The sequence below is a fragment of the Parasteatoda tepidariorum genome, chromosome 1, assembly GCF_982258835.1.
Source record: "Parasteatoda tepidariorum strain Cologne lab strain chromosome 1, Ptep-v5.0, whole genome shotgun sequence".
Taxonomy (NCBI): Eukaryota; Metazoa; Arthropoda; class Arachnida; order Araneae; family Theridiidae; genus Parasteatoda; species Parasteatoda tepidariorum.
In genome coordinates this window covers 39,973,050-39,996,343 of record NC_141755.1, presented here as the reverse complement: position 1 = coordinate 39,996,343, position 23,294 = coordinate 39,973,050, and the positions used below count along the sequence as shown (strand labels likewise).

Sequence of the window (23,294 nt, the reverse complement as noted above, 5' to 3'; positions counted from 1 at the left end):
CAGATCCGGGTTACATCATGGGGATGATAGAGCTCTAACTCCTGAGCCAACTGTGGCTGGCCCAGGATACTAGATTCGAATTTGGAAAATTTCGAAATTCAACTTGATTTTGTTATGATTTTCCATTAATATTACAATACTTTGATTTTAAGAGCTTTTATGTCAGAGTTTTACGATTATTTTTATGTCAGTATATATATATATATATTTTTTTTACTTTTAATGTTTTTTCTCTTTTTTTAGGCAATGCAATATTATCAGTTTTTTCTCTCCGTGTCTAATTGAATTCCGTTAATTTCGGTACTAAAATATAGCACTAAATACATTTTTTTTTAAATTCATTATGCTAAAATTAATTACAAATGAAAATCAAAAATGAAATACCTTACAACCAAAAATGTATCTACAACAACATGGTTGTTCATGATAATTTGACCCATTGGATATCTCAGCATTTCATAGACACTCATAAGAGAATCTGAAACAATTACATGTAAGCTGTAATTAAATCAATAGTTATAATTCATTGCTACGTACTGTAAAAATTCTGGGTCAAGTTACGGTATAGAGTACTGGTAATTTGATTGCATCAATCTTAAAATCCAATTTATCGTAAGCTCTATTTTTAACGTAAAATATTAAGCGTAATTTTTGCAGTAAAACTTATTAAATTAGAATGTGTCAAAGACTGGCAATTATTACTGTAAGAATTACGGTATATCAGATTTTCTTCTTGATCCGTAACATGCTCCGGTAAAAATAGATTCAACAGTAAAAAGTACCGGCACCCTGAGCACCGGTACCTTTTACTATATTTTGATCCAATTCTTTTACTGTGTGAACCGAAAAAATTTCAAAAATAGTAAAAATTTCTATGAAAATTTTAACTGTATATGTGAACCTTCTCTCCGAAACTCGATTAAATATAAAATAGAAATAGAAATTCCATCGCAACTAAGCAAAAAAAATTATATCGGATGTAAAATCAAAAGTTTTAAATAAATAAGCTGAAATGTTTTAATTTTTTCACGGAGCTATTATGTTTTTATGAAATTTATGCACAATAACAACACCGAAGAGCCATTACATTATGACCACCTTGCTAATAACATGAAGGACCACCTTTAGCCCTCAAAATTGCTAGCACCCGCCGTGGCATTGATTCCACAAGGTGCTGATAGGTAGTCTGAGGTATCTGGTACCAAGTGCTCACCAACTGGTCCTGCAATTCCCTTACATTGTGAGAGGTTAGCGTGGCAGCACGAATTTTGTTTCCCAAGTAGGACCACGAATGATCTATTGGATTCAGGTCAGGTGAATTTGGGGGCCAAGACATGACTTGAAAGTCACTGGAATGTTCTTCGAACCAATCCATGACGATTCGACCCTTATGACATGGTGCATTATCCTGTTGGTAAACACCATCCCCCGCAGGAAAAACTATTGCCATGAATGGGTAAACCTGATCTGCAACTATGTTCAGGTGACTTACAGACGTCAGGGATGGTTCTATGAGGATTATGAGTCCTAATCTGCCCCATGAAAATATTGTTTCTATGCGAGAAACCATGGAAACCTGGGCGAGCCCACTGTTATAGATGGAGGGTAGTCATAATGTAATGGCTCTTCGGTGTATAATACAACATTTTAATATTATTTTTAATGGTACAACCAAGCTTTTAAATAAACTTGAAAAAATTACTAACTACACCATATTTATTAACTGTCGAATTTCAAATGTTGGATATTTCAAGAACCCAAAACTTTCACACGAGGATATTTTAGGGTGCCAATGTCTTACGAGGTTAAACGCAAACTTTTGTCTTCAAGATGAACTAAAAAAAATAAAATCCGTTAAATTAAAGTCTGTTTAATAAGGTGGCCATTCTTAAACAGTAAGAAAACTATAACCATTTTTCAACGCTATTTTTCGAAGCTCTGTCGATAAGGAGGAAAAAGCCATAGTTTAAGTACCTTGCACTTGAAGCAATGCGAAGATATTAAGCGATATATATAATCTTGCCGTGAAGAACTATAGCTGCTTTAGAGCAGACGAATAACTTAAATATTTCATAAGTAATTAAACTTTTTTTAAAAACCACCAATTTGGAGATATTTCCCCCCTAGATGAAAATTATCAAAATAACTGCCTTATTTTCAGTTATTTCAAATTTTTATAAGCCTAGGTAATGCAGCATTGGAGTAAGTTTTTAAATGTTAAAGATTTAGACTACAAACGCTTATCTATTTTACAAAATTGTGGCTTTTCTCCATATTGACGTTTTGTGTCATTTTCAAAACAAGAGTAGACAGCACTGGCTTTAGATAGTCGAAATGTGACTTAACAGTCGTGAGTAACAGTTGCAAACTCACAACAGTTATAAAAATAGCATATTATTCATAAAAAAGGCATCATTTCACATTACGATGGAGCTTTCGTAAAACATCCTTAATGGTTTCAAATGCTTGTGCTGGCAACACAAAATCCATAGGAAAGTTCATTTTTGGTATCCATCAAAAATTTCTGTGACCAAAGAAGCATTAACACCTTTCAAAATGATTTTGCTATAAGCTGTGATAAAAAAATTCTTTATTTTACTTGTTGTCCCCTTATTATGATATATGCTTTTTTATTAACAAAACTTGAGAAAGCGTAACTTGTAATGAAAATTGGATAAAAAAATATCCAAAAGCTTTTCAATAAAACTCAACACGCTGAACAGTCATGCATTTTTTTCAGTGTTTTATTACGTAATTTACCATTATATAAGTATTTTATTGTGTATTAAGCGTCATTAGATCAATATTTTACCTTGTATAATGTATCATGAATTTTATTAATAGGTTATTATCAATTATTTTATTAAAAAAATAGAAATAATTTGGTTTTATGGAGGTAAAAATTGAAGAAGTATTAAGCAAAGTTTTATCGCATCTAGCACAAACTTGCCATCAAAACTACACCCTTGTGCAAATTAATTGAAACAAACTTTTTTTTCTTGTTTTTTAAAGAAGATGTTTTGGGGTTGTTTCGGTTACAATGGGGTTGGACCTTGGCAGCCTATTGACGGTATGATGCGTTCTGAGCAGTGCATTACTATTCTGGGTAAAAAAGTTGCTCCAGAGTTGAAGAAACGATACCCTGATGGAACAGGGATTTTTCAACAGGATTTAGCTCCTTGCCATACGTCCAAATTTGTCAAGAAATTCATGTCTGAGAATCAAATTGAGACATTGGAATGGCCAGGGAACTCTCCGGATATCAACCCAATTGAGAATCTGTGGGCCATATGCAAGAATCGCCTATTAAATATAGACTGTACAACTATGGAGAAGCTAATCACGGCGTTAATATATGTGTGGTACAAGGACACAAATATCATAAATGACTGTAAAAAATTAGTGGAATCCATGCCGAATCGTGTCCAAACGTTAATAAAGTGTCGTGGAGATCATATTATGTACTAAAAATTTTTGAGTTTGTATAAATTTATTTAAAATAGCATTTTCTCTTAGTTTTCTGAATTTATTAAGTTTGTTTCAATTAATTTGCACAAGGGTGTACAACTTTATTTACAACATTTTTATGACGAATACTTTGAGTACTGAAAGTAGATCTTCTAAATGATCAGTCTGTGGCAGAAACGAATAAGTTATTTCTTTGAAAAACTGAGTGAAAACGAAATGGCTTTGCTACCAATTTCAAGTTTTTATACAAATGCAGAAATTACAAGTAAACTATTAACGTTTTCTAAAAAAAATTAGGTGACTCACATGAAATGTGTAAAGAAATTTTTATGCAAAAAAAGAAGTTATTCGACATCGTGCCACTCTACGATAAAAATTGTTAACATTCCATTTCAAATAGAGGTTACTTAAGTCCTATTTTACTGATTTAATAAATATATTTCAATTACTTTTCATGAAAATATTCATTTCTGCGAAATAACAATAAAACTTTCTTAAATGTTTAATTAAAATATCGGTTTTAGTAGTATGTTTAACTTCCTGAAACCGACACAAGCAAATGTTAAATGATTGTAATTTTATTTTTTATAACCATTTTAAAATTATATTAAAATTTTTATATTTTTAATTAAAAATCAAACTTTAGAAAAAATACTGTTACATGAGTTGTTTCTGTGCATTTCAATTTTTTTTGTCGTATTCCTGTTTAGGCAGGGGGGGTATGGGTGTTCCTGTTTTTCAGTGGCGCCATTTATGGTCAGGAATTCGACTTCTGCCACGCCATTCACACAACCACAACCCGTTTATAGGGCGGATCACATTCACACACAAGGGAGAAAGGACTTAGGACATAGAACACACAGAGAGAGAAAGAAACATCCATGCCTTGCCCGGGATTCGAACCCAGGACCTTTCTGATGCAAGGACAGTTCCTTGCCCCCTACACAGGCCGGTCGGCGTGCATTTCAATAGCATAATCATATAAAAGCATATTATTTCGAATTTTTACATTCATGAATTTCGGATTATTTATCAGTGATTTTTTCATTTGATTAAAGTATTAAATGGATCAATAGTTAAAAATGAAGTCTCAGTACTTTGGCGAGAGTAAGAGCTAGACGGTGAAAAACATTGATCACTATGTTGCTTAAAACTAATTAAAATGTAACGATTGGAGAAGGGGTTGAAGAATTAGAATATTTAAGGACGAATAAAATGTACATGCTGTACTAGATAACTTTGAAAGGTGACCAAGCTGGTCACCAAAGACGGCTAATAATATTAAATTTGTACTTACGATACGTGTGCATCATAAACAATGGATATAAATATGTGTTTATCAAAGCAACCATCATAATTCCGAAAACTAAAATTCCGTGCATGCTCTCCAGCCTTTCATAAGAAGATTTAGTGCTGACCAAAGCTTTGAAATTCGATATTATTGAAAATGTAAGGATCACTTTATCTCGTTTTCCTGAATAATAAAAAGAATTTAATTTACATCATAAACTTTTACACTTAAAATGAAACAAAAAATTTTTTTAGTCATTAAAAAAATAATGCAAAAAAAACTGATGTTGTAATATGTTACTTGATTTACTTGATATGTTACTTGATTATTCATTTCGAAAATATATAAATAGGAAATAACAGTCCACATGTTTCAAGCGCGTAAAATCAAGTACCCATTTTCACGATTTGTGAGATGTGAATGAGAAGAAACAAAAAGAGTTTGAAATATAAAAAGCAATATGTCCAACAAGGAAATAAAAAAATAAAAGTAGGGAATGAGACTAGACAAACCCTCAGTAGCAGAGAACAGAGCCACAGTGGCCGAAAGAACAAATCACTCAGCCACTGTGGTTTTATTGTTCGGTTTTTCCTCTATTTTTCTCCTTCAGCTAATGCGGATTTTACTAGGATTTTACCTCAATTTTACTTTTCCATTTTTTCGTTGGAAAATTTGCGTTTAATATTTCAAATCATTTTTGTTTCAAATATTGAATCTTTAAATCTTGAAAATGGACGCCTGTTTCTGAGCGCTTGAAACATGTAGACGTTATTTTTGAAGTCAATGAAGTTTTTAATCAAGAGATAAGTTACTACTTAGTTGGAAAACTTTTATTTTAAGACATTGCATTGGCTTTGAAGCTAAATAAAGTTTCTTATTTAAAAATAATTGTTTCCTATTTAAGAATTTGTTTTAAAAAAATTAAGGAAAAGAAATTCCACTGGTTGTTTTTTCAATATGAAGATCTAAAAGAAAACGAGAAAATATTTCTAAAAATCGAGAATATTCCTTTTCTTTATGTAAATAAATTAAGTTAAAAATTTTAAACTAAAATGTTAGAAAAATTAGGGGTGAATATTGCAATATTTTATTCAAAAAACTTACCATAACATTTCTTTTCTTTATTTTTTAAATAGATTTCATATGCCGTACTAAGAATCGTGATACCAAACAAAGCACTGCAAACAAGTCTAAAAAATTGAAAATTTCTATCAATGCTACGAATCGAAAATTGAATATCAAACTGAAATCAGGGTATTACTTGGTACATTTTATAATCGGTGATGAAACAATAGGATAAAAAAGTAACTGACATTATGTGATGGAAACAAGTTAATAAAGGAAATAAATCGCTTATGATTTTAAAGAGTTTGAACAATTCATGACATGACTCATGTAATTTATATATTAATAAATAAAAGGACACAATCTTTACTAATAAAAAATAGTGTGAAGTAATTCTGTATTTTAACGGCATTTTAAATTTACTGTAACTTTAAATCAGCATCATTTTTTGAACAAAGATTTCACAATATAAGAATTATTTTTCTTTGACGAATTTAAGATTCAACTAAAACAAGCATGAGCAATGGCCGTATCGTAATCAAGGGGAGAGGAGAAGGAGCATTTTCCCGGGGTTTGGGACTGCTACGGGAGTGATCTAAATTTTTTTACCAAAAATATAGTGTTTAGGAATAGTAAATTACTTTTTAAAAGAAAATTGCAGAAAATTTCTTTAACAAAAAATCTACAATTTTACATAAAGGGTATGAAAAAATGAAAAAATTATACTATATAGTACCACAAACTATGAAAATATGGCTCTTTTTGAGGGGCTCACAATGAACTTAGTCCTGGCTCTCGTAACATCAGCCACTGCAATGACTTTTGCAATACAAGTCTTGCAACACAGAAAAATAGTAGAAAACAAAGCTTATGCAGATTTCTTTATTTTTTTGTAAATAATTTTGATTTTAATTTATTGAAGCTTACTTTAATTACAAATAATATCATAGTTAAGCTAACACTCAATTCATCCGCTATGTTTTTGAAATTCTGAAATTCTGTTTTTAAAATTATGTTTTGATTCCAGTTGGCACCTCTGCTGCATTATAGAAGCTAACTTTAATTACAGTAATAAAATGGCAAAGCTAACACTCAATTCATCCGCTATGTTTTTAAAATTTTGAAATTCTGTTTTTAAAATTCTGTTTTGATTCTAGTTGGCACCTCTGCTGCATTATAGAAGCTAACTTTAATTACAGTAATAAAATGGCAAAGCTAACACTCAATTCATCCGCTATGTTTTTAAAATTTTGAAATTCTGTTTTTAAAATTCTGTTTTGATTCTAGTTGGCACCTCTGCTGCATTATAGAAGCTAACTTTAATTACAGTAATAAAATGGCAAAGCTAACACTCAATTCATCCGCTATGTTTTTAAAATTTTGAAATTCTGTTTTTAAAATTCTGTTTTGATTCTAGTTGGCACCTCTGCTGCATTATAGAAGCTAACTTTAATTACAGTAATAAAATGGCAAAGCTAACACTCAATTCATCCGCTATGTTTTTAAAATTTTGAAATTCTGTTTTTAAAATTCTGTTTTGATTCTAGTTGGCACCTCTGCTGCATTATAGAAGCTAACTTTAATTACAGTAATAAAATGGCAAAGCTAACACTCAATTCATCCATTACAGTAGAGGGAGATAGAAATTTCTCATTAATTTATAATAAATTCGATGCTGATTTAGCTATGTTTTTGAAATTCCGAAAATCTGAATTTGAAATTCTGTTTCCATTTATTTTCGGCACATCTGCTGTATTATAAAATCTAACTTTAATTACAAATAATATCATTGTAAAGCTAACACTCAATTCATCAATTACAGCAGAGGGAGATTGAAATTTTTCGTTAATTTATAATATGTCTAATACTGATTTAACTGTGCTTTAAAAATTCTGAAATTCTGTTTTGATTCTAGTTGGCTCCTTCGCTGTACTCGTGCTTGTCACTTATGTATGATATTGCCAAATCTTTTTAAAGATTGTTTATCTATAATCAAACACTTGATGTAAATTTAAATATGCAAGTTTTCTTCCGTAACCATGCGTTGCATATGTAATTTATAATGTTCAAGTCAGCGATGCGTAACAACTCATCTATTTAAATGCAATGTTTTCCCCTTCATAAACAAAATTTTATTATTCTCTTTCCTTGAACTTCATCGCTGTTCAATTATGTTCCTTGAAATAAATGACCCTCAAAACATTTCTTTGTTACTTCTAACTTGTAACTTTAGAAATCAAAACCATGAGAAATTAAACAATTGTAATAAAATCGCAAAAATAAAATAGCATGCATGTTATACGTTAGTAACTCGTTTTTAGTATTTGTTGGTATGTTTCTGTATTGAATGCACTCTTCTCTTAGTTCCAAAACGAACGAATTTTTCTAAAGTAGATTTAAGATGGTGATTCAAATATTTAAGTGAATAACTCAATAATAATTTCGTACATTTTATTTTCAACTTACAAAAGGAACCTATCAGTTGGTAAACTCGCAAAATACGACGCAAATTTTTATGTGTTTGAAATGGTTTAAAAAAAATTATTGTTTGAGGTTAAATGTTGATTTGCTACATGAAGTGCTTGCGGCAACGGGATAAGCAATACTTTTTTTCGAAATATGATATTTTCACGTCAAACTATACCTTGGCAACTTTACGGTGGGTAATTTACAAGTTTCTGGAATTTCCACTATATAGCAACTTAAAGCATAGAAACAACACATTACCTTCATCAAAGTCCAAGTGAATTTTACAGAAAAATGATTCCTTATAAACGCTTCTACTGCATTTAAATTTACTGATAACGAATAAAGATCGTTAAAAAACGAATTTAGGAATTAATTTTTTCATTAATTAATTTTTAATTATAATTAATTTAATAATAATGCATTTTACTTATATTAGAAACTGTAATAGCAATGTAAAAATGCATTTTAAATTAGAATGTCCATTTTCCTAAATTCATAAGCTTACATTAGCTTGAAAGAGTTTAGCAAGTATCATTTAAATTGAGGTAGTAGTTCAATATTTCTTGTTGTTATGACGACCGTTCATTTATATTTGTGTTTGACAAATTACATATTTTAATTACTTTTGATACATAAAGTGAAGTTAATAAATAAGTGTATGAAGGAAACAAGCGAATCAGATAATGGGCGAATCAATTTGTGAATAAAAAAATGCATTTAATGTTTTAATAACTTTTGATACACAAAGTGAAATAAATGAGTGAATGAAAAGGACTAATGAATCAGATAATGGGAGAATAAATGTGCGAATAAGAAATAGGCGATAGCTGTTATAATTTCTTTTGATACACAAAGCAAAGTAAATGAGTGAATGAATGGCACTAGCGAATCAGACAATGGGCAAATCAATTTGCGAATAAAAAAACATGTACTAGTTGTTATTATAATCGATTTTGATACACAAAGTGAAATAAATGAATGAATGAATGGGAATAACGGATCAGGTATTAGAAAAATCAATTTGCGAATAAAAAAACTTACACCAGCTGTTATAATTACTTTTGATACACAAAGCAAAGTAAATGAGTGACTGAATGGAACTAGCGACTCAATTTGCCAATAAAAAAACATGCACTAGCTGTTGTTATAATTAATTTTGATACATAAAGTGAAATAAATGAATGAATGAATGGGAATAACGGATCAGGTATTAGAAAAATCAATTTGCGAATAAAAAAACTTACACCAGCTGTTATAATTACTTTTGATACACAAAGCAAAGTAAATGAGTGAATGAATGAAACAACTAACGAATAAATTTGCAAATAAAAAAACGTGCGCAAGCTGTTATAATTACTTTTGATACACTAAGTAAAGTAAATGAGTGAATGAATGGAACTAGAAAATCTTAGATAATAGACGAATCAATTTGCGGCTAAACAAAAGTGCACTATATAACTTCCCATATTTTTTTATTCATTTTCATCTTTCCGTTGCCATACAACCATTAGGTTTTTCACTGGAGTTATTCTAAGTCATATTTTCTATGTTCGAAAAAAATATCCATAGTGGTAATTAAAGTTTCTCAAAGCTACTAAAAATATTCAAATTTAGCTTCCATTTGAGCATAACAGAAACATTCCTAATAATTTTTGCTCCCGTACACAGTTCGCTGAAGTTAAAAACTTTTTCGGTGGATACGAATTACTTAAGACATCAACTTTTTCTCGATTTTGCTACCATTTTAAAAATATTACCTTGCGACCTATCTACTAACGCGTTGCAAATGCTCTGGTCAGCTCTTTTTTTCTTTCGAATTTAGCTCGACAAAATTCAAATTTGTAAAATGATTTACTGTTTCAATAACGAAACTACATGTTGTTGTAGTAGACCATTAAGGCAAGGGGGAGTGATAGTGCTTGCTTTCCAGTGGCGCCATCTATGGCCAAGAATTCAGCTTCTACCACACCCATACGACACACCCGTTCATGGGGCGGACACATCCTTACATCCATTCATTCATCCACAAATCGTAATTTTGACCTAAACCAGAGAACGATCAATCTCCAATTCAGTACCCCCTGAGGTATAATTTGTTAAGGCAATATGAAGGACTTTGTGACCAGACAGATTTAACATGCACCAGTCAAAATTTACTACACTGGGAGTTTTTGGCCACCCGGATTCGAACTTTCGTTCTCACGAACGTGAGTCCAGCGCTCTGCCAACCAGGCTATCTCGGTTCCAATAAAAGTACATGAAATAACGAAATCCATTATAAGATTGCGAAACCTTGCCCTGTTTTTATTTCAATTGTGTATTACGCCGTGTATTGTAATTTTACGATGATTTCTTTCTGTACATAGATGCGTATTCACTATAATCACATTCGAAAAATTGAGGTTACCCACAAAATCGAGCAATATTTAAATATTATCGACTTTCCTGCGACAAGAAATGCCATAAATATGGCCAGAAATCGCACTCTTATTAGTTTACAATAGATTCATCAAATTATGCTTTTGATGAACAATCCTTTTTCGCGTAATCTATCCCAACAAGGTGATTTAGATACATAAAAAGTTCATTTTTATTTCTTATTTTAATTACTTACTTTAGGAAGTTACACTGATTCTGCTACGAAAAAAACTATCCAATGTGTAGAGGAACAGTACATGCACTACAAACCAGTGAAATGTGAGATATTTATTATTTAACTTTTTAATTTCTTACATATCCGGATCTTAACGTGCTTTAAAGAACTAAAGCTGTCAACAATATTGTATACTTTTATTTCATTTTTGTCAAGTTTTCTAAGAATATGTATCAAAAGAGTCCTTACAAATATTTTCCCTCGTTGTAAAACATGTTACTACTAAGAACAAATTAATAAAATATAAAAAATAGTGAGAGAAAAAGTAACTTACACAGCGATCATATGAACTAGTGAGTAGTGAGCAGGTTCTTTAATTTCACAATATTTGACAGTAACATCAGCTGATAAAAACAATTTATTCGCCACTAGAAATATAAAAAAAATAATTAATAAATATATCTTTTGGGCGATTATTTTCATTCTAATTCGTAATGAGTTGTAGAAATAAAGTTTTGGCTCACTTGTTTTCGCGACTTGATCAATTTCATCTAAATTGCAGCCAGATGGAAGACACAGCCCAACTTTGTACGGGAAGGTGTAATAAATGGCAGCCTTCTTCGCAAGGAAATTCATTACTTCCTGAAAAAGGTAATAAATAAAATTTTAAATTATCAATGTAATTAAACAAAAAAAATATTTCTGAATGTTTTGTTTTCAAATTAAATACAAATAGCTCTTCAAAACAAATACACTTTAACCCTAACATACAAAGGATAATGCGTTGCTACTATCAGAGCATATCAATACTACAGACTTCCCGGTCTTACTAAAGAAAGAAAGCTCAAAATTCTTCTTAAAATTTTGTTGTTGCGAGCGTAATTTCAATTTCAAGGGGAATTTTTTCTAATTTTATTGAAAACTAGCTTATGGGAGATGTGAGGAAAAAAATAGGTAACTGCGAGTTGAAATTTGGCTTCTTTCAAAATGTTTTTAAAACACTCCTATAGGTCAATTAGTTTAAAAATTGTATGAGGAAAAACAATATCGAGAAACAATCTAAGTTTGCTATAATTCACATAACCACGGAATGAAAAAAAACTGCAGAACTGTAACGCCAACTATTGATAATACATAACTGAAATAACCGACAGAAGCTTATGTTTCGAAGGCAATTGAATAGATTCTAGTTCTGTCCCTCTTGCTATTTATATGAATTCTTATAACACTTTCAATACCGAACTGTTTGGTGAACATTTCTTCCAAGTAAAATGTCCACTTAATTCTATGCTACCTTTACTTTTGGAGGCCATAGAGAATTTTATTTTATTTTAAACCGACGTTGAACAGCAGCCGACCCAATTTTAGGTTTACGACTGCCAATGTTCAACTCCGTAACCTTGTAATTCTGAACCCATTCCAGAAGACAAAGGAACCTCCTGGATCAAGTATTGGGAGAAATTAGCCTTCGTGGAAGACTTTTTGATTTAACTAACCTGAAAATGAGTTACATGGAGAGGAAAAACTCCCTCGGTAAGCTTCAAGGCAAGGAGTCTCTAACCCATGATCCGTCTACCACTGAGGATATCTTTACGTTGGTATTGTGGTCGGTGCGATTCGAACCCGCTTAACTTGAGCTACGGATTTATTAATCTGGTCTGACGGAGTCAGACCAGATCAATAAATCCGTTGACATTTAGGAAGTCCGAAACTAAGCGGGGAGAGGAATGAATGTCGTTCCAGTCCTGCCCTAAACAGTTCAAGATATTCTCAGGTGATGCCTGGCTTTGCAGTGCCGTAGCGAGCTAAACTCGCGCCCGGGGCACAATACCTTTTTAGCGCCCCCCCCCATTCGAAAACCATCTAATATTATAAGTAAAATATACTCGTAAAGTAATAAATAAATAAAGTAAAATAAATAAAGTCATAGGCTCAAGCTAGGCATTAAATTTGAGACAAAAAATGTAGTTGAGAAAACAAGACTAGATTTTGAAATGTATATGATCATCTAGAATTAGTTCAAAAGATACCTATTATTTATTTTACATATTTATAAAGAAATATTTTAAAAACACGCAGCTTTAAAACAATAAAAAAGTAAATATTTATTATCTCTAAGGAGATACATATATTTAATAATATGATTATAATACATTAATGAAGCTAATAACTATATATAAATTTTTCAAAAAAGCAAATTTATCAATAAAATTATTTTTTAAAAGCAAATTTATCAATAATATCATCAAAGTTGATCATTTAAAATTTTGTCATACCCTATTCACTGAATAATAGAATCGTCGAGTAGATGTAGTAAGTAATCTTATTTGTTTTATTACTAACCAAGAATGCCTTGAACTTGAAAGGTAGCAACACAGTGAAATATACACTATAATTTATGCTAACATTAAACTTAAAACATTTAATAACATTTCATTTTTATTCTAAGCAAAGCGTGATGACAAGGACGCAAAACTGAAAAATACAGGCACAAAATAACTTAAACGTTAATATTTCGGGTATTTACCTAACTTGTAGCGGAATTCCACAACCTGTCGCAAGTGTCACGGATAAGTACAGTCACGAAAAAAAGTATCCGGAAAGTAACAAATAAAGAATCATTTATTTTTTGAAACAGATAATTCTCAGGTACACAACAAATACGGCGTTTGTGTCCTTTCCTAGAAACAGCAAAACGCTGTATTTGTTGTGTGTCTGAGAAGTATCTATATTAAAAAATTAGACAATCTTTTAGTTGTTATTTTCGGGATACTTTTTTCCGTGACTGTACATGTAAGTACATTAGAGTGCTATTGTTATCGTTTTAAAATAACAAGCGTAAGCTACATTGCGTTTATAGAAGCAAAAATAAATAGTGTTCTGAAAGAAAGAATGTTTGTACTTTGTACACTGTACAAACATACAAACACTTTGTACACTGATGTTTGTACTTTGTACACTGCAAATATTTGGAGATAATATATGTAACCACACAGCGTAGATGCCATAAGGAAGTGCTGACAGACACAGGTCGAGTCAGCCCAGTGGAAAAGACGTGTCATTTTTATTATGAATATATTATTACAGTTTGATTAGTGTTCCTTTTTATTTACGAATTAACATTTATTATATTTCACCGGCACCAAATTTAAAATATATATTCCAGAAATAAATTATAACAAAAATTATCCAACAATTTTTTTTGTTTTGCTGACCATTTGACGCCCCTTTGTGTGCAGCGCCCGGGGCATGATGCCCCCCCTTGCTCCCCCCTCGCTACGCCACTGTGGCTTTGTTGGCATTTAGGGCAAAGAGGAAAGATCTTTTGATTGGCAGAAAATGTGAGACTTTTCGGGAGACCACTGGCCAGTCGGGATAAGCAAGTGTTGGTCTGCCTGTCACCAGGAAGAGATAGAGAGAGTCCTGGTCTTTTTGCTTTATACCAGTAGTGAATAGGAGGAGGCAGCCACTTGGGTAGTAAATGGCACAAATTTGGGTAGTAAAGGTTTCAAGCATTGAGGGCAGAAATATCACAAGCGTTGCAAAGAAATGATACCTAAGGTTTCACCTCTTGTAGAATAATTCCTTAGTATGTAGCCTACCCCATATTTCATACTATTGTAGTAAGTGACATTGCTTGACTTCTACTCTGTGCTATCGTTTGCAAACACATTCGCATAAATACTATTCGGAATTATATAATTCTTTTACATTTGCCCCTATATAGGAAGTAATTAGTTTTCATTTTGCTGTGCAAAAGATAAATGTAAGGTCAAAAAATTGTGGCAGAATGTTATGTCAGAGGGCGGTTCAAAGATTGGGCCCCTTCATGTTAAATTTACTTTATACGTATTTTACTATATCTGGTAAACTCTTTAAGAGAATTGAAAAATTTTGACACACAATTATAAAATTCTTTTATCCAATGATAATTCCATGCAAAAAATAAATTTTGGTAAGTATTCTTTATTTTTCTATCATTTTATTCAATAAAAATCGAAAAAAATTTGAAATATAAGGTATACAATTTTTTGCTTCATTTTAAAGAAAGTAATTTTATATTAGCAACATATAAATTTTAAGAAAAATCAGCCGAATAGTTCCGGAGAAATCCAATATTACGTATATGATTTTTTTAAAATTAACTTAGAAACAATTTAAGAAGAGTAAAAAAACAAATGAGCTTCGAAACACACTTATATCTTCGAAAACGATATTTAAAAAATGGCAAAAAATGATCAAAATGATCCCAAAGACGCTACTTGTGTTAAACGTTAATTTTTTTTTACAGAAACACGTGATATTTTATTTTCAAAATAAAATATTATTATTGCTAACATTGTAGTTCGTGATTTCAAGCTTTTAAGTCGTACAGATTTTGTGCACCAAAGCAAAATATAAAGTAAACAAAAATTATACAAAATTGACAAAAATAGCTCGTAAAATTGTAATGACTTTCGAGCGAATTGGAATATCTAAAAAAAAAATCTGTGTTACGTTCAGAAATAAATATGGCTTTTTACCTTACTAAATTTTAACTCTGAAGGTATGGTGAATGGCCGGTATGGTGTTTTCTCCTACAAGTTTAACAACTAATAATACTCGAACTAATAATCAAATGTTAATTTATTTTTTGATCCATTGTACTCCCTGTATATTTTTCTACACCTCTTTGTACTTCCAAAGGTTATAAGTCTTATAGATTTTGCGTAATTATGTCACGGCGAAAGACCGAAGTCGGTGGTTGTTGACTTTCACCGGTGACAAACAGCAACTACGTCGGTGAAAGATCGAATATTTATTATATTCTCGACAATCACAGATATGCTTTGTTCACCAAAGCATCACAAATATTTATTACATTCGATTTGATATGAATTTATTCGTGGATATAATTACATTTATTCGATATTTTAACCCTACACTGATGTTTTTTTAAGGTTAAGTGCCACCGCCCGGTATACATTTGCCCGGTATAACCTACACTGATGTTTTTTTAAGGTTAAGTGCCACTGCCCGGTATGCCTTTGCCCGGTATACCCTACACTGATGATTTTTTAAGGTTAAGTGCCACTGCCCTGTATACCTTTGTCCGGTATACCCTACACTGATGTTTTTTTAAGGTTAAGTGCCACTACCCGGTATACATTTGCCCGGTATACCCTACACTGATGTTTTTTAAGGTTAAGTGCCACTGCCCGGTATACCCTACACTGATGTTTTTTAAGGTTAAGTGCCACTGCCCGGTATGCCTTTGCCCGGTATACCCCACACTGATGTTTTTTTAAGGTCAAGTGCCATTGCCCGGTATGTATTTGCCCGAAACTCCAAACACTGATGTTTCTTCCAATCTATCGTCAGTAAGTATTTAAATATAGAATAAATATAAATATATCAAATAAATATAATAATATTAACGAATAAATTAATCTAAAATTGGATATAACAAATATTTCGGACATTCACCAAAGCGACTATGTGATTGTTGACATTCACCGGTGAATGTCGACATTCTCCAGATTTCCATGTTTCACCGTAACATATATATATATATATATATACATATATATATTAAGTTATATGTACGTTTTGTTGATATTATATATACGTTAAGTTGAACTATTAATTCAGCGCCGGCAGCTCATACGATTTTTTACAGCAGGGAGATAATTACTTTTTATTATTTTTACATTACTCTCTTCATTTTTACATATTTATTTAACATTTTATTATTTCTAGCATCACAAGGAAGTGATACGAAAAAAATAAGAATTTCTTAGATGTAAAATAAAAATACAATTGATATATAAAGATATTTGAATATTTAATTGCGTTATTTTAACTTTTTAAAGTATAAAGAACAGGAACGTTACTTCGTTCCTGAACGTTGAACGTTATCCCTGATATATAAAATTACGTAATAGAATAAAAATACGAAAATATTAACACGGTGGGAATATTAAAAGTAAGAAAAAAATCTAGAACTTATGATTTTATAGAAAAAGTTTGATTAATTTTTGTGCTGCCAACTACAAATGCTTTAATAAGCAATCCTTTTCCGTGGTGCTGCCATCTGGTATTCAGTTAATTTCAACCGGCATTCTTGCTTGATTTGCTTTCTTCTAGAATTCTAAAAATTATTTTAAAATTATTTTTATTTAAAAATTCACGTCATAGAAAAGTAAAGTAATAGGAATTTTTAAGTATTTTCTTTTTCGTAAATATAATAAGAATTGTTTTCCAAACCAAGACTGCTCATTTTATTGCGGAGAAAGAAGAAAAAAAGTTTGTAAAGGCTATTTTAAATATGTACTATTAGAATCCTATATATAAGAATATAAAAGAAGTAGTATGCGCAATGGTGGATCACAAATTAATATTTAACCAAGGAAAAAAACCAGAAATCACTGAGGAAGAAGGCGGGAATAAGAAGGAGATGAAACAATACGCTAGTATAATAATAGTAATAAGCAAGAGGAAACAGAGAGGATTCAAAAGCCGATTATTTAAAACATATTTAAGTTTGAACCTCCAATTAAACCTATTTTAACTTTCATTGCTCCCACCATCCTCACTGTTTTTCCTTCGACTAAAAATTAGTTTTAGTTCCCTACAAAGTGAAATTACGTATTTAGGGCAGTCTTTACGGAACACTCTGCTGATAAACTTAACAATTCTAGAAAAACATCGCAGTCAGAATGATTTTCTGAAATTCGAAAAGAATTACAGTGACTAAATTTGGTTTGAATAACATTCACACACTTGTGAATCTTCAAACTTCGATCCTGTTTTCCCAGGAAAACTTATTTTTAAATCAACCTCCGTGCCATCGTTACATCGAAAAACTGTTCATTCAATTTCCATTTTGTAGAAATCATAAATAAGAAAGTCATGTTCAAGATGGAAAAGGATATTTTTTCTCTTATTTTTCTATTTTTTGAATTGTTTATAGGCTTCCTACTTCGTACATAAGAGCAAAAATTTAAAGTTTTTTTAAAAAGAAAAGAAACTTACCGTGCCCTTAAAATTTTCCAGCTCTTCTATTTCTTCATCGTATTTGTAACGTTTAGATTTAGCAGGAAGGGGCGGTGTGATAGCTACTTGGCAATATTGCCCACGAAACCTGGGTTTTGCAGGATCCTTTGAGGGCACTTCTGAGTTCAAGCATTGTTCGTAATTTCCAAAAGAATTTACTGTTCCACTAAGCATACCATCTATTATTTTTGAGCTCGAATCAACAACTGTAACAAAAAAATTATAAGTTACAACAGCAGTTCAATTGATAGGGATTACCACGGCATGCTTGTTCGATAGTTTGGATGACATAAATTAAAATCTGATAAGAAAAAAAAAATTAAAAAAAAAAAAAAATATGCTAACGTAATGTTTTAGAACTAAAAGAAGTTAAAAAATTTTTTTCGTAATTTTCATTATGCATTATCTACATGACCTCACGTTGAATTTAATCGAAAACTTTCAAACCAACCATTTAAATTTTGGGTGGTATTTACATAATATCCACTTATCTATTTACAGAGATTTTTAAAAGAGTTAGATTCTTTGGCTTACTGTATTGTTAATCTTCCTTTTTCATATCTATAACTCACTAAAACTTTTTATGGAGAAATGATGCATAAATGATTTAGTTGACATTATGTAGTTGGCCTCTACTATTTAACTATTCTGCGACCAATCACAAAATAGATATTCTGCTTTAATGGCCGAGAAAATTTGGATTTGATAGAAATTGAAAAAGTATGTGAAGCGCTTGTGATAGTATCATAATTGGGTAATCCAAGATTTACATTGTATTATGAAATCCTTTTTGAAAACTATCTATATAAATACTTTTTTTTATTTTAAAAATTATACAGATTTTTTAAAAGAAAATCAAAGGATTAAATGTAAATGGGTTGATTTTTTTTTAATTTAAAAAATTAAAAAAAATCGTAAAAGTTTGGACAGAATGCAAATTTTGAAGAAAAACAAACTATAAAGGTCTATAATATGTAAGATCCTAAAAATATTCACAAATTTTTTTACAATTTTAATTAATAAAATATTACAGAAAATTAAACTTGAAATAAAAAATTGAAGGCTACAAACAAAGTTGTGAGCTACCTAATTTCTGAACACTAATAAAAAAAAAACTTATCGAACTCAGAATAGGGCTAAAAAAAATTTTTTTATAGGGTGCCCCTTAGATTGCACACGGTAACTGGGGACTCTTACTGCGCATGAAATCATCCATTTTCCTATTTTTTTTTTATTGCAATTTCATATTAGAAAAATTTCACTAATTGTAAGTACATGCTGATGACGTTTTTTTTTTTTTTTTTTTTTTTTTTTTAAATTTTAAAGCTTTTATCATTTGGCAATACTAAAGCTAATCAGTAAAATTTAAATTTAAAGGAAAATTGTAAGCTCAGAAGGTTTTAATGTATTTTTGCTAAACCACTCTACTTCAGTAATTTGGGTACACAAATATTCAACCAATAATGCAAAGAAGTTTATTAACAAGCATAAAATTTATCCATTTTAAAATAAGTCTGTAATAATTGGAATCATAATGATGAAAATATGCTAATTAGAAGGCTTTTAAGTTTTAAATATCAGTAATAAATTTTAAAATATATATGAAATTACCTTGAGCTTAAATGAAACCTTTAATTAACACCACCTTTAATTAGGATAATTCAGAAGCACACAAATACACTCTATAACAAAAAAATCGACGCACCAAGAAGGAGATGTCCGATTGAAACGAAAATTGGTGGATAGGAAGACAATGTACAGAATAGTAAATGATCAAAATTTCAGAACAATTGAATAATTTATTGCAGAGTTACAGCAACAAGTTCAATGAGGTGTTGACCAGCCTCTAGCCTGGATGCAAGCTGCCACACGGCGTGGCATAGACCGATAAAGCTCCCGGATGGTCTCTTGCGGTATTTCCTGCCAAATTCGATCTAATTGTCGAACGAGGTCATCAACATTCCGTGCCATATGCAATCGCCTTCCCATCATATCCCAGACATGCTCGTTGGGAGAGAGATCTGGTGATCTGACAGGCCAAGGAAGAGTTTGACAAGCTTGCAGACAGTTCATAGCAACACGTGCCGCATGTGGTCTGGCATTGTCCTGCTGAAAAACCAGCCCAGGGGGCTGAAAAGGAACGGTAGCAAAACAGGATGTCGGTCTTAGGATGTCGTCGACGTACCGCTGTGCAGTAACTGTACCTCTAGTGACGATCAAAGGGGTCCGGCTGTCAAAGGAAATGGCACCCCAGACCATAATGCCTTGTTGAGGGCCGGTGTGGCGTGCAATAATGAAGGCAGGATCCCCCCCCCTCTGCCCTGTGCGCCTCCAAACACGTCTTCGATGATCGTCAGGACACAGTTGGAAGCGGGATTCGTCGCTAAAGACTATACGTCCACAGTCGGCATCATTCCAGCTATATCTGTTCAAAACATTCATGCATACAAAATTTCAAAGCAATCGGATGATTGCTTCTTGGTGTGTTGATTTTTTTGTTATAGAGTGTATATTTTCAGTTATATCAAATAATGAAATTCACTTATAATTGGTTCGTAATTTCCTTAAAAATAACTAAACAATTCGAAACAATTGAAATATGAGAGCAGACGATTTTTATTAATTCCAATTTAAAACCAAAAATCGTTTGAGATTTTTAAAATTAATTTCATAAATTTAAATTAGCTGATTTAGTTCAGCTGTGGACATAAATAAGAAAACTTTTAAAAATCGTCTGCTTTGAAAAATTGCGGTACGTAAATATTCTAAAAACTAATTTCTAATCTATTATTGAAGCAAGCTCTTAGAAAATGTCGCTTTGCAAGATATGCAAATTTGGTCAAATATTTGACGATAAAGGCATATACGAGCCCTTCATACATTGCAAGAGTTGTGGTTGTAGCTTTCATAAATGTTGTACGACGAGGAATAAAAAGAAAGCTCTGCTTTGCTCTGTTTGTTTGAGTGTATGTGAAACATCCAATCAACATTTAAATGCCAATTCTTCTTCCGCAATGCAAAAGGTTTCAAAAAATCGAAAACTTTTTGAAGAATATTTGAAAATAGCAAATCAACCTTTTGAATATCTTATTAAACAACCTCGCAAAATACCAGATATTGTCGATTGGAACTCTAAGAAAATGGCTGCATTGTTTAAGCGCATTGGTTTGAAAAAAGAAATTTTTCTAAAAAACATCAATGGCTATCAGTTTCTTAACATAACAAAGGAGGAAATCATTAAGTGTGGTTTTAAGCTAGGACCAACATTAAAAGTTATGAACCAATGGAACATTCTAAGATGGAAACATTCGATTGCAAACAATCAAAATTAAAAAAGCCATTAATCTATCATTAAAAAACAGAAATTGTAATGAAAACAAATTAAGGAAAATATATGTTTGAATATATAAGCCTTCGTTTTTGTGTACCATTGTGAACTTCGCAAAACTTTTTTTTTTCAAATCGTCCTGAAAACTTAATTATGGAAACAAAAAACTTTTCATAAAAACTGTAAAAAAAATTATAAAACAAAATCAAATTTTTACAACACTTGATTATTTCATTATATGTATATTATTTCAATTCAGATTTAAGAGTTAAAAAAATAACACGTAATAGAGTTTTAAAAATATTAAATTTATATAAAAAACTATCTTTGAAATGTAATTTTTGTCTGTGTTTCATGCAAGTCGGTAAAATAATTAAATGCATTTATTATCAGTGAAATGCATTTTCAAACAGATCCTTTAGCATGTATTTTCAGTTTTAAATCTATTTACCCAGTGTAGTGTACTTAACATCATAAATAAAACTTTTACATATTCAGCTTTTCTTGAAATTGATTTTCTTTGTGATAACTGCGAATTTTCAAGTTTAATATTTGTAATGAGTTCTAAAGGAAATTAATGAACAAAATTTAATAACTACAATTGATTCTTTAATTATTAATGATTTATTTTAGGTTTAAGTAAGTTATTTATTTCATTTTGATAGATATCTTATAGTGTTATATTGAATCTTATTATTTCATCTCGTTTAAGGGCTATCCTTAATATACTTACCCTAATCACCGATTGTTTTTTTTCTTCAGGTAAACACGGGTTTTATGACTTCATAATGATCTGTTTATCTTTCTTTTTTTTATAAAAATTTTATGTCACACAGCTCATCAAAAAGTGCTATCGAGTACAGTTTTATCAGCTTACTTAAATTACATATTAACTTTAAGATTGGAGCAGTAATAACCGATTCTGGCTCTTACACTATTAAATTTCACTTTTAACCCGGCTCACACCAACCACAATGCTGGCGAAAAATATCCTTTGTGGTAGACGGGTCATGGGGTAGAATCCCTTTGCCGTCAGGCTAACCGTGGGAAGTTTCCGAGATTTTCCTCTCCATGTAACGCTCCATGTAATGTGGGTTAGTTTCATCAAAAAGTTCGTCAAGGAAGCTAATTTCTCCCGATACTTGATCCAGGAGCTCCTTTGTCTTCTGAATTGGGTTCAAAATTGCAAGGCTACGGAGCTGAACATTAATAGTCGTAAACCGAAAATTGGATCTGCTGTTCAACGGCGGTGATAAAATAAAAATGTTATATAGTAAACTATATTTAACGCATAGTAAACTGTAGTATTATATAAAATGTTATAAAGTAAATGTTATATTGTACTAACAATTAAAATCCAACAGTTAGAAATATGTTTATCAAAAAAATTCCCAATATTTTAGTAATGTTATAACATATACTTACAACTTAATGCCCAAACTTGTAAACGGCGAACTCCGGATAATAATGTCAAGCTTTGTTGCATACAAGTTGAAGATATATTTATTTTCGAGGTAGATTCCATTACATGTGGCATAATTTGTTTAATAACAGAACCAATCATTTTTTCAGCATTCCGATTCATCTCCTTCCACTGATGCAAAATGACATTGTCATTTTCGGCATCACCTGCATTCGATTCCGCATTTAATTTACAAAAAGAATCGAAAGCAAAGACTAAAACGATGATCAACACTATATCCGAAGCTTTCATTTTGGCATTCGGAGAGGGCTTTAAAAACTACAATTCTTTGAAATTCTGCTTTTGCTTAATATGACAGAGCTCAAAGGGAATTTTTTTCCTCCTTCCTTCTATTATATTGTGTTACGAGAAAAAGATTGTAAGATTAATTGTTCTTATCGTTCATGAGATCTTGAAGATGATACGAATTATTTTAATTGAATTGATTGTCCCATACATTAAATCCTGTTTGAATTTGTTACCATACATTCGAAGCAAGAATTGAAGAATGAAAGCAGTAAATAACAATAATTATATATCAAGATAAAAAAAATAGAAAGTCAAGAACTGATTTACGGGAGGG

The 23,294-nt window shown here is 31.1% G+C and overlaps 1 protein-coding gene across 1 annotated transcript in view; it reads right to left on the bottom strand.

Moving 5' to 3' along the window:
- The window catches only part of LOC107453577 (O-acyltransferase like protein), a 39,254-nt gene extending 16,209 nt beyond the window's left edge, over positions 1–23,045 (bottom strand). The window contains exons 1-7 of the mRNA XM_043047163.3: positions 22,675–23,045; positions 17,901–18,127; positions 11,411–11,528; positions 11,221–11,314; positions 5,864–5,949; positions 4,766–4,942; positions 385–478 (exon numbers count right to left, since the gene is read on the bottom strand). Of these exons, the coding sequence (XP_042903097.2) occupies positions 385–478; positions 4,766–4,942; positions 5,864–5,949; positions 11,221–11,314; positions 11,411–11,528; positions 17,901–18,127; positions 22,675–22,963 (1,085 nt within the window). The 5' untranslated portion in view covers positions 22,964–23,045. The remainder of the gene's footprint in view (positions 1–384; positions 479–4,765; positions 4,943–5,863; positions 5,950–11,220; positions 11,315–11,410; positions 11,529–17,900; positions 18,128–22,674) is intronic.
- Between the last annotated feature and the right edge of the window lie 249 nt (positions 23,046–23,294).